The 11596-nt window shown below is 52.6% G+C and overlaps 1 protein-coding gene across 1 annotated transcript in view; it reads left to right on the top strand.

The window, feature by feature from the left end:
- Nucleotides 1-11596, top strand: part of ATCAY (ATCAY kinesin light chain interacting caytaxin) — a 42958-nt gene that overhangs the window by 24409 nt on the left and 6953 nt on the right. The window contains exons 5-9 of the mRNA XM_032252493.1: nucleotides 1114-1342; nucleotides 2702-2788; nucleotides 6652-6750; nucleotides 9633-9668; nucleotides 10649-10720. Coding sequence (XP_032108384.1) covers nucleotides 1114-1342; nucleotides 2702-2788; nucleotides 6652-6750; nucleotides 9633-9668; nucleotides 10649-10720 — 523 coding nt within the window. The remainder of the gene's footprint in view (nucleotides 1-1113; nucleotides 1343-2701; nucleotides 2789-6651; nucleotides 6751-9632; nucleotides 9669-10648; nucleotides 10721-11596) is intronic.

The raw sequence follows: 11596 nt of genomic DNA, 5'->3' as shown, positions 1-11596 counted from the left end.
GGCGCGGTGGCTCACGCCTGTAACCCCAGCACTTTGGGAGGCTGAGGTGGGGGGATCGCTTGAGCTCAGGAATTTGAGACCAGCCTGGCCAACATGGTGAAACCCGTCTCTACTAAAAATACAAAAATTAGCCAGGCATAGTCTCGGGCGCCTGTGGTCCTAGCTACTCGGGAGGCTGAGGCAGGAGAGTCACTTGAACCTGGGAGGCAGAGGTGGCAGTGAGCCGCGACGGCGCCACTGCACTCCAGTCTGGGAGACAGAGTGAGACCCTGTCTCGGAAAAAAAAAAAAAAAAAAAAAAGCCGGGGGGGGTGCCCCACGCCTGTAATCCTTCTGGCCGAGCGTGGTGGCTCACGCCTGTAATCCTTCTGGCCGAGCGTGGTGGCTCACGCCTGTAATCCTTCTGGCCGAGCGTGGTGGCTCACGCCTGTAATCCTTCTGGCCGAGCGTGGTGGCTCACGCCTGTAATCCTTCTGGCCGAGCGTGGTGGCTCACGCCTGTAATCCTTCTGGCCGAGCGTGGTGGCTCACACCTGTAATCCTTCTGGGAAAAGTTTTTTTTTTTTTCTTTTTGAGACAGAGTTCGCTCTGGTTGCCCAGGCTGGAATGCAATGGCAAGATCTCGGCTCACCGCAACCTCCGCCTCCCAGGCTCAAGCGATTCTCCTGCCTCAGCCTCCCAAGTAGTTGTATTTTTTAGTAGAGATGGGTTTCTCCATGTTTGTCGGGGTGGTCAGCACATTGGGAGGCTGAGGTGGGTGGGTCACTTGAGGTCAGGAGTTCCATTCCAGACTGACCAACATCTCTACTAAAAATACAAAATTACCTGGGCATGGTGATGCACACCTGTCATCCCAGCTACTCGGGAGGCTGAGGCAGGAGAATCACTTGAACCCGGGAGGCGGAGGTTGTGGTGAGCTGAGATGGCGCCGTTGCACTCCTACCTGGGCAACGAGCGAAACTCCGTCTCAAAAAAAAAAAAAACTCAACAAAAGGGTAGCCGCCCTTTGAGGGTACCCGCTGACACTCTCGGGTGTGCTGGGATCATCCACACCCAATGCCCCCTGCAGTCGGCCAGGACAGGAGACAGCACCTGGACTGGTGGGGCCGGCCCAGCCGGGGCAGGGGTGGAGGCAGGCAGGGTGGGCACCGCAGGTGTCCTGATGCTGGCTCCCCCCACATTGGGTCCCTGCCTTCTGTGCCCCGGGAGCAGGTATGTCATCAGCAGCTTGGAGCTCCTGGTAGCCGAGGACTACATGATCGTGTACCTGAACGGCGCCACACCCCGGCGGAGGATGCCTGGCATCGGCTGGCTGAAGAAGTGCTACCAGATGATCGACCGGAGGTGGGGGATGCCTCAGGACGTGCCAGTGGGGGCATGAAAACCACATAGGGGGCCAGGTGCAGGGGCTCACGCCTAGAATCCCAGCACTCTGGGAGGATGAGGTGGGCAGATCACCTGAGGTTGGGAGTTGAAGACCAGCCTGGCCAACATATAATGAAATCCTATCTATACTTAAAAAATACAAAAATTAGCTGGGCATGGTGGTACATGCCTGTAATCCCAGATACTTGGGAAGCTGAGGCAGAATTGCTGGAACCCAGAGGGAGGAGGTTACAGTGAGCTGAGATTACACCACTGCACTCCCGCCTGCACAACAGAGCCAGACTCTGTCCCCGTGAAACGCTCACTCCCTATTCCTTCTCCCCAGGCCCTGGCACCACCGCCCCTCCTACTTTCCATCTCTGTGAATCTGATGACTCTAGGGCCTCCTAGGTCTGGAAACACACAGGATTTGTCCTTTGTGCCTGGCTTTTCTCACTAAGTATGGCGTCCTCAGGGCGTGTCCACATTGATGCCTGGGTCAGAGCCAGCCTCCATTTCATGGCTGCATAATATTCCATTGTATGGACATGCCACATTTGGTTTCTCCATTCCATCCATCTGTTTATGGACACGGGCTGCTTCCACCTCTGGGTTATCATGAATAGCCACAGAGTAATGCTAGAATTGATCCAGCCAGGCCCGGCTCGGTGCCTCACGCCTGTAATCCCAGCACTTTGGGAGGCCGAGGCAGGCGGATCATGAGGTCAGGAGATCAAGACTATCCTGGCCAATACAGTGAAACCCTGTCTCTACTAAAAATGCAAAAAAAAATAGCCAGGCCTGGTGGCGTAAGCCTGTAGTCCCAGCTACTTGGAAGGCTGAGGCAGGAGAACCACTTGAACCCGGGAGGTGGAGGTTGGCATGAGCCAAGATCACATCACTGCCCTCCAGCCTGACAAGAGTGAGACTCCATCTCAAATAAACACAAATAAAAAATAACAATTGACCCAGGCAATCCATCCTTGCACCCAGGTTAGTGGAAGGAGGCCCTAAGGACAGGCTGGTCCCTCCTTGGGCATTAGGTGGTGAAAATAAAATCTCAGCTGCTCAAATAACTACCCACCTGCTTCACCTCCTCCGCACCATGGGGTCTCTACCTACCTCATCCACCTTAGGGTCTGAGGGACTCCAAGGGTGTGTCTTTATCCTGCCACGGGACGCCCAGGTCCTGGATGGGGACGGGATCTGCCAGGTGCCTGGAGACCACATGTAGAATGAGCAGAATGCTTGCTTGTGGCTCTCCCGTCCTCACGCAACTCCTCCCTCCCCGGGGCTCGCCCCAGCAGCCCATCTTGCTTCCTTTGCGGCCCCACACAGATTGCGGAAAAACCTCAAGTCCTTGATCATCGTCCACCCCTCGTGGTTCATTCGGACCGTGCTGGCCATCTCCCGCCCTTTCATCAGGTGAGACGGGAGGCTGCACCCTGAGGCCCGTAGCCGGAGAGAGTGTGTGAGAGTGTGTGTGTGTGTGTGTGTGTGTATCTGTGTGCACATGCGCCTGTGTGTATGTATGCATGCATTTGTGTGTGCATCTGCGCGTGTTGTCTGTGTACACGTGCGCCTGCGTGCGTGCATGTATGCATTTGTGTGTACATCTGTGTGTGCGTGTGTGTGCATGTGTGTGCATTTGTGTGTGTGTGCACATGCATGTTTGATCTGCATGTTCCAGCTTCTCTATGATAGCATATATTAAGCACATGTTATTGCTTTAAACGGTTTTATTTACTTATTTATTTTTGAGACGGAGTTTCGTTCTTGTTGCCCAGGCTGGAGGGCAGTGGCACGATCTCAGTTCACCAAAACCTCTGCCTCCCAGGCTCAAGCGATTCTCCTGCCTCAGCCTCCCAAGTAGCTGGGATGACAGGCATGCGCCACCATGCCCGGCTAATTTTGTATTTTTAATAGAGATGGGGTTTTCTCCATGTTGGTCAGGCTGGTCTCGAACTCCCGACCTCAGGTGATCCACCCACCTCGGCCTCCCAAAGTGCTGGGATTACAGGTTCGAGCCACCGCACCCAGCCCTTAAACGGTTTTAAATTACACAAAGCCAGGCACAGTGGCTGACACCTGTAATCCCAGCTACTCAGAGGGCTGAGGTGGGAGGATCGGTTGAGCCTATGAGTTTGAGGCCAGCCTAAGCAACATAGCAAAACCCCATCTCTACAAAAAAATACAAAAATTAGCAGGACACGGTGGTGCGCACCTGTAGTTTCAGCTACTGGGGAGGCTCAGGGTGGAGGCTCACATGGAAGGATGGTTTGAGCCAGAAGATCAAGGCTGCAATGAGCCATGATTGTACCACTTTACTCCAGCGTGGGTGACAGAGTGAGACCCTGTCTCAAAAAAAAAATCACCTATGCATGGCAGCACACGCCTGTAGTCCCAGCTACTCAGGAGGCTGAGGCAGGGGGATCACTTGAGCCAAGAGGTCAAGGCTGCAGTGAGCTATGTCACTCCACTGCACTCCAGCCTGGGAAACAGAGCAAGACCCTGTCTCTAAAAATAAAATATATATACATCTGTACAGATAAATAATATGACTAATTGACAATAACAAATTTAAAACTACATATATCCTATAATGCATATTATATTTATAGTTACTACGTTAAGCATAGAGTAGTGAAATAAATTTAGGCATGTTAAAGGCCAGGCATGGTGGCTCAGGCCTGTAATCCCAGCACTTTGGAAGGCCAAGGCGGGCAGATCACGAGGTCAGCAGTTTGAGACCACCCTGATCAACATGGTAAAACCCGTCCCTACTAAAAATACAAAATCTAGCCAGGCGTGGTGGCACGTGCCTGTAGTCCCAGTTACTCAGGAGGCTGAGGCAGGGGAATTGCTTGAACCCGGAGATAGAGGTTGCAGTGAGCCGAGAATGCTCCACTACATTCCAGCCTGGGCGACAGAGTAAGACTCCATCTTTAAAAAAAAAAAGGCATGTAGGCCGGGCGCGGTGGCTCAAGCCTGTAATCCCAGCACTTTGGGAGGCCGAGGCGGGTGGATCACGAGGTCAAGAGATCGAGACCATCCTGGTCAACATGGTGAAACCCCGTCTCTACTAAAACTACAAAAAATTAGCTGGGCATGGTGGCGCATGCCTGTAATCCCAGCTACTCAGGAGGCTGAGGCAGGAGAATTGCCTGAACCCGGGAGGCGGAGGTTACGGTGAGCCAAGATCGTGCCATTGCACTCCAGCCTGGGTAACAAGAGCGAAACTCTGTCTCAAAAAAAAAAAAAAAAAAAAAGGCATGTTAAACGCCCTATTCAATCCAATAAAATGTCATACAAATTTAATTTACTCTAACACAAAACACTGAATTAAAAAAAGATTTCTAATTTTCAGGTTCCCAGTTAAAAATCTGGGACGGGTGAAAGACAAGGGCTTCACTCTCCCTTGAATGACAGTACACATTCACACCAGGCATGATTTTCAAGGAAGAGACTTTCAGCATGCTGCTTTCAAGGACTCCCAAGTACCCTGAAGAGGCTTATTTACATATTAGTGAAGTGAGATGAGGAATACTCTCATTATGGATCATTTGAGCTAATAACGAATCACGCAGGCAAAATGGTAAACGGGCTTTCAGTCGAAGAGTATTGCATTTTCTCTTCTATATTGCAGAATTCAGTAGCACACATTACCTTTGCCTTTAATGTAGCTATTAGGATGGTGCAAAAGTCATCGAGGTTCTTGCCATACTTTTCATTACAGAAACCACAATGCCTTTTGCACCAACCCAATAATTCTGTCACTCTTCACCAGGCGCCACAGCTCACGCCTGTAATCCCAACCGTTTGGAAGATCAGGAGGAGAGGATCGCTTGAGCCCAGGAGTACTAGACCAGACTGGGCAACACAGCGAGACCCTGTCTCTACAAAAAAAAAAAAAAAAAAAAAGAAAAGAAATACGGCCGGGTGTGGTGACTCACGCCTGTAATCCTAGCACTTTGAGAGGTCGAGGCGTGCAGATCACTTGAGGTCAGGACTTCCAGACCAGCCAACATGGTGAAACTCCATCTCCACTAAAAATACAGAATTAGCCCGGAGTGGTGGTGCATGCCTGTAATCCCAGCTATTCCGAAGGCTGAGGCAGGGTAAATCACTTGACCCCGGGAAGGGGAGGTTGCAGAGAGCTGAGACTGCACTACTGCACTCAGCCTGGGTGACAGAGTGAGACTTGTCTCAAGAGAAAAACAAACAGGCCGGGCGCGGTGGCTCACGCCTGTAATCCCAGCACTTTGGGAGGCAGAGGCCGGTGGATTGCCTGAGGTCAGGAGTTCGAGACTAGCCTGACCAACATAGTAAAACCCCGTCTCTACTAAAAATATAAAAAATTAGCCGGGTGTGGTAGCGAGGGCCTGTAATCCCAGCTACTCGGGAGGCTGAGGCAGGAGAATCAATTGAACCCGGGAGGCGGAGGTTGCGATGAGCCGAGGTTGCTCCATTGCACTCCTGCCTAGGCAATAACAGCAAGACTCCGTCTCAAAAAAATAAAAAGAAAGAAACAAAATAAAAGAGTCAATCGGCAACCCTACGTGCCCTATACCTGTGCCCAACTGAGTATTGGCTACGGCGTCCTGCGCAGTGACACAGGGAGAAAGCATTCTCGGGAAAAATTAACACAGACAGCAACTTTTTTTTTTTTTTTTTTTTGAGACGGAGTTTCACTCTTGTTACCCAGGCTGTAGTGCAATGGCGCGATCTCGGCTCACCGTAACCTCCGCCTCCTGGGTTCAGGCAATTCTCCTGCCTCAGCCTCCTGAGTAGCTGGGATTACAGGCACACGCCACCATGCCCAGCTGAATTTTTGTATTTTTAGTAGAGACGGGGTTTCACCATGTTGACCAGGATGGTCTCGATCTCTTGACCTCGTGATCCACCCGCCTCGGCCTCCCAAAGTGCTGGGATTACAGGCGTGAGCCACCGCGCCCGGCCCACAGACAGCAACTTTTAGAGATGACGGGAAAACAGCCTAGAGCCCCAGAGCATCTTATCTCCTCCCCTCCTGACTTCCTTCCAACCAGATGGTCACTGCAGGGACCCATGTCAGGTGCACCGTCCTGCTTGGAAGGGCTTCGGGGCAGAGCAGGGGTCTCCACCCCACCCACAGGTGCAGGAGAATTAGGCTGGCATTGGGCAGGAGGGAGATGCGGCCTTCTGCACTGGGGCATCCCTGTCACCACGGCTCCGTCTGGACCTAGGTAACCCCCACCCCCAACCCACGGGCTGCGTTTCAGACCTCTCCCTCCTTCTCCCACTGCCAGCGTCAAGTTCATCAACAAGATCCAGTACGTGCACAGCTTGGAAGACCTGGAACAACTCATCCCCATGGAACACGTCCAGATCCCAGACTGCGTCTTGCAGTGAGTGGCCCCGCACCCCTCCCCGCCATATTCGTCCGTTCTCGGGCTGCTGATACAGACAGACCCGAGACTGGGCAATTTACAAAAGAGGTTTAAGGGACTCACAATTCCACGTGGCTGGGGAGGCTTCACGATCATAGCGGAAGGCAAAAGGCACGTCTCCCACGGCGGCCGACAAGAGAAGGAAACTTGGGAGAGCCGGAAATTCCCTTTATAAAGCCATCAGATCTCGTGAGACTTACTCGCTATCACGAGACTAGCACAAGAAAGACCCGCCCCCACGATTCAACGACCTCCCACCAGGTCCCGCCCACAACACGTGGGAATTGTGGAGGCTGCAATTCAAGATAAGATTTGGGTGGAAGGCCCGGCGCGGTGGCGGGCGCCTGTAATCCCAGCACTTTGGGAGGCCAAGGCAGGCGGATCACGAGGTCAGGAGAGCCAGACCAGCCTAACCAACATGGTGCAACCCGGTCTCTACTAAAAGACAAAAAATTAGCCTGGTGTCGTGGCGGGCGCTTGTGATCCCAGCTACTCAGGAGGCTGAGGCAGGGGAGTTGCTTGAACCCGGGAGGGAGAGGTTGAAGTGACCCAAGATCGCGCCATGCATTCCAGCCTGGCAACAGAGCAAGACTCCGTCTCAAAAAACTGAGGGGCTCCAAAAAAAGTTTTGGGTGGAGACACACGCAAACCATATCACCCCCAACCCTCCCACCAACCTGGTCCCCCTGGTTGCCAGGAGCCAGCAAAGAGGGGAAACACAGACTCGGAACAGGGGCACTAGAACACACCCATTTTCTTTCCTGGAGCCCCTCAGGGGCCACCTGGGAGCTTGGGGAAGGAAGGGATGAGCAGCATCAAGTCCTGTTCTGTTCTCACTGAGTCACATCATCAACACGTCCCCACAGGTTCATGTTGCAAAAGTCTCCTTAGACAACCATTTTTTTTAATGTAAAATACACATAACATAGAAGTTGCCCTCCTAACCATCCTAACACATTTCAGTGACATTAGGCACATTCGTATTTTGTGCAAGCATTACCACCATCTACTCTGGAACTTTTTTTTTTTTTTTTTGAGATGGAGTCTTGCTCTGTCACCCAGGCTGGAATGTGGTGATGCCATCTCAGCTCACCGCAACCTCCGCCTCCTGGGTTCAAGCGATTCTCCTGCCCCAGCTTCCCAAGTAGCTGGGATTACAGGCACCCGCCACCACGCCCAGGTAATTTTTGTATTTTTAGTAGACAGGGTTTCACCATGTTGGCCAGGCTGGTCTCGAACTCCTGACCTTAGGTGATCCACGTACCCCAACCTCCCAAAGTGCTGGGATTACAGGCATGAGCCACTGTGCCTGGCCCTCTCCAGAACCTTCTCATCTTCTCAAACTGAAACTCTGTCCCCATGAGACACTCACTCCCCAGCCCCTGGCACCCCCATTCCTACGTTCTGTCTCTGCAGATGCTGTGCACTGCATTCTGTCCCTGGGAATCTGACGGCTCTAGGGACCTCCTAGGAGTGGAACCACACGGGATTTGTTTTTTTCGTGTCTGACATCTCTGAGTGTGATGTCCTCAAGGTGTATCAAGGTGCATCCACCCTGTAGCCGGTGTCAGAATTTCCTTCCTTTTCATGGCTGAATAATTTTTTTCTTTTTTGAGATGGAGTCTCACTCTGTCACCCAGGCTGGAGTGCGGGGGCGCTATCTCGGCTCACTGCAACCTCTGCCTCCGGGTTCAAGCCATTCTCCTGCCTCAGCTGCTGGAGGAGCTGGCACGACAGGCGTGCGCCACCACGCCCAGCTACTGTTTTTGTATTTTTGGTAGAGACGGGGTTTCACTACATTGGCCAGTCTGGTCTCTAATGGCTGGTCTCGAACTCCTGACCTTAGGTGATCCACCTGCCCCAGCCTCCCAAAGTGCTGGGATGACAGGCGTGAGCCACCGCGCCCGGCTGTTTTGTTTTTTGAGATGGAGTCTTGCTCTGTCGCCCAGGCTGGAGTGCAATGGCTCGTTCTCAGCTCACCATATCCTCCACTTTCCAGGTTCAGGCGATTTTCCTGCCTCAGCCTCCAAGTAGCTGGGATTACAGGCACCTGTCACCACGCCTGGCTAGTTTTTGTATTTTTACTAGATAATAGGGTTTCACCATGTTGCCCAGTCTGGTCTCGAACTCCTGAGCTCAGGTGATCTGCCCACCTCCGCCTCCCAAATTTCTGGGATTAGAGGTCCGAGCCACCATGCCCAGCTGACACAAACATTTACAATCAAAAATGCATCTGTGGGCCAGGTGTGGTGGCTCACACCTTTAATCCCAGCACTTTGGGAAGCTGAGGCCAGAGGACTGCTTGGACCCAGGAGCTGGAGGCTATGAGTGAGATGGCGCCACTGCACTCCAATCTGGACTATGACAGAATGAGATCCTGTCTAAAAAAAGAGAGAGAGAGAAAAGATAGAAAAAAGAGAGCTTGTTTCTCTGCTTGATAAGGGAAGGGAATGCCAGGTGCAGTGGCTCACGCCTGTAATCCCAGCACTTTAGGAGGCCTCGGTGGGTGGATCATGAGGTCAGGAGTTCAAGATCAGCCTGGCCAAGATTGGTGAAACCCCATCTCTACAGAAAATACAAAAAAAAAAAATAAAATAAAAATTAGCCAGGCATGGTGGCGCACGCCAGCTACTCAGGGAAGCTGAGGCAGAGAATTGCTTGAACGTGGGAGGCGGAGATTGCAGTGAGCTAAGATCGCGCCACTGCACTCCAGCCTGGGTGACAGAGTGAGACTCTGTCCCAAAAAAATAAAAGAAAAAGGAAAAGGGAAGGGAATTCCCCCAGAAAGTATATCTCAGGGGAAAGGAAGGTTGTGTCTGATGTCTTTTTCTTTCTTTCAGATACGAAGAGGAAAGACTGAAGGCCAGGAGGGAGAGGTGTGTGCCGAGTGACCTCTGCTGGGGCTGGGTCGGGGCAGCGGGGCTGAGCCTGACTCAGTTAGGGCAACCCGGCGACTTCCACTGAGCAGGGACCATTGTCCCTGGCAGGGTTCAAGACGCTGCCCTTCTGCCAAGGACTTTAAACTCGGACCTGCATTTGAATCCCGGCTCCCACATTTAGCTACAGAGTGACCTTACGCAAATAAAAAGCTAACAACCGCCTTGGAGGTTATTGTGGAAGATGACAGACCCTTGGCAGAAAGAATGAGCACGTACTTCAGTCTCCACAAAGCATAAGAGTCAGGCCGGGCTCGGGAGCGCTCACCTGTAATCCCAGCACTTTGGGAGGCCAGGATGGGGGATCACCTGAGGTCAGGAGTTTGGGACCAGCCTGGGCAACACGGCATAACCCCATCTCTACCAAAAATACAAAAATTAGCCGGGGGTGGTGGTGCATGCCTGTACGCCCAGCTGCTTGGGAGGCTGGGGCAGAAGAATCACTTGAACCCAGGAGGCGGAGGCTGGAGTGAGCTGAGATCGCACCACTGCACTCAAGCCTGGGCGACAGAGCAAGACTCCATCTCAAAAAAAAAAAAAATTAGCCACTTGTGGTGGTACACACCTAGAGTTCAGCTACGTGAGGGGAGACTGAATCGGGGAGATTGCTTGATCCCAGGAAGCTGAGGCTGCAGCGAGCCATGACTGCACCGCTGCACTCCAGCCTGGGCAGCGCAGCAAGACCCTGTCTCAACAAAACAAAACAAAAAACAGGCTTTATCATGCCAGGTGGGGAAACAGAGGCAAATAAGACAGAGTCTTGGTCCCAGACGTTTTCTCAAACAGCAAAGGTGAGGAATGTCTCACTGGTTCAGAAAACAGGTCCCAGAGACGGGAAATCAGAGAGGCCAGGGGCAGCCGAGAGCCCCTTGGCCTGGCCCGGCCAGTCACCCTTGTCACCTCGTTCTCTCTGTCCACAGCGCAAGGCCCCAGCCGGAGTTCCTGCTGCCCAGGTGTGAAGAGAAACCAGAGGAGGACCCAGTGGAAAACAGGTAGGTATGCAGGGGACCGGGGCGAGAGCTGGCAGCCACGGGAGGCTGGCGAGGAGGGAGGGCCCTCGTTCAGGAACAGAAAATGGAACTAAGTGGCCGGGGCACCGTGGCTCACACCTATAATCCCAGCACTTTGGGAAGCTGAGGCGGGCGAATCACATGAGGTCAGTAGTTTGAGGCCAGCCAGGACAGCATGGCGAAATCTCATCTCTACTAAAAATACAAAAATTAGCCGGGCGTGCTGTTGCACATCTGTAAGCCCATCCCAACTACTTGGGAGGCTGAGGCTGGAGATTCGCTTGAACCTGGGAGGCAGATGTTGCAGTGAGCCGAGGTCACGCCACTGCACTCCATGACAAAGAAGTGAGACTCCATCTCAAATAAATAACATAAAAATAAAAATGATCCAGGTGTGGACCGGGCACGGTGGCTCATGCCTGTAATCTCAGCACTTTGGGAGGCTGAGGCGGGTGGATTACGAGGTCAAGAGATGGAGACCATCCTGGCCAAGATGGCGAAACCCTGTCTCTACTAAAAATACAAAATTGGCCAGGTATGGTGGCTCACACCTTTAATCTCAACACTTTGGGAGGCCAAGGCAGGCAAATCACTTGAGGTCGGGAGTTTGAGACCAGCCTGACCAACATGGAGAAACCCCGTCTCTACTAAAAATACAAAACTAGCTGGGCGTGGTGGCGCGCGCCTGTAATCCCAGCTACTTGGGAGGCTGAGGCAGGAGAATCGCTTGAACCGGAGAGGCAGAGGTTGCAGAGGGCGGAGAGATTGTGCCATTGCACTCCAGCCTGGGCAACAAGAGTGAAACTCCATCTCAAAAAAAAAAAAGGCCAGGCGCGGTTGCTCACGCCTGTAATCCCA

Source organism: Sapajus apella, unplaced genomic scaffold (genome assembly GCF_009761245.1).
Source record: "Sapajus apella isolate SASKATOON/1434 unplaced genomic scaffold, GSC_monkey_1.0 scaffold77, whole genome shotgun sequence".
NCBI classification, from domain to species: domain Eukaryota; kingdom Metazoa; phylum Chordata; class Mammalia; order Primates; family Cebidae; genus Sapajus; species Sapajus apella.
The sequence above is the reverse complement of the archived record's forward strand: the minus strand, read 5'-3'. Positions and strand labels throughout refer to the sequence as shown.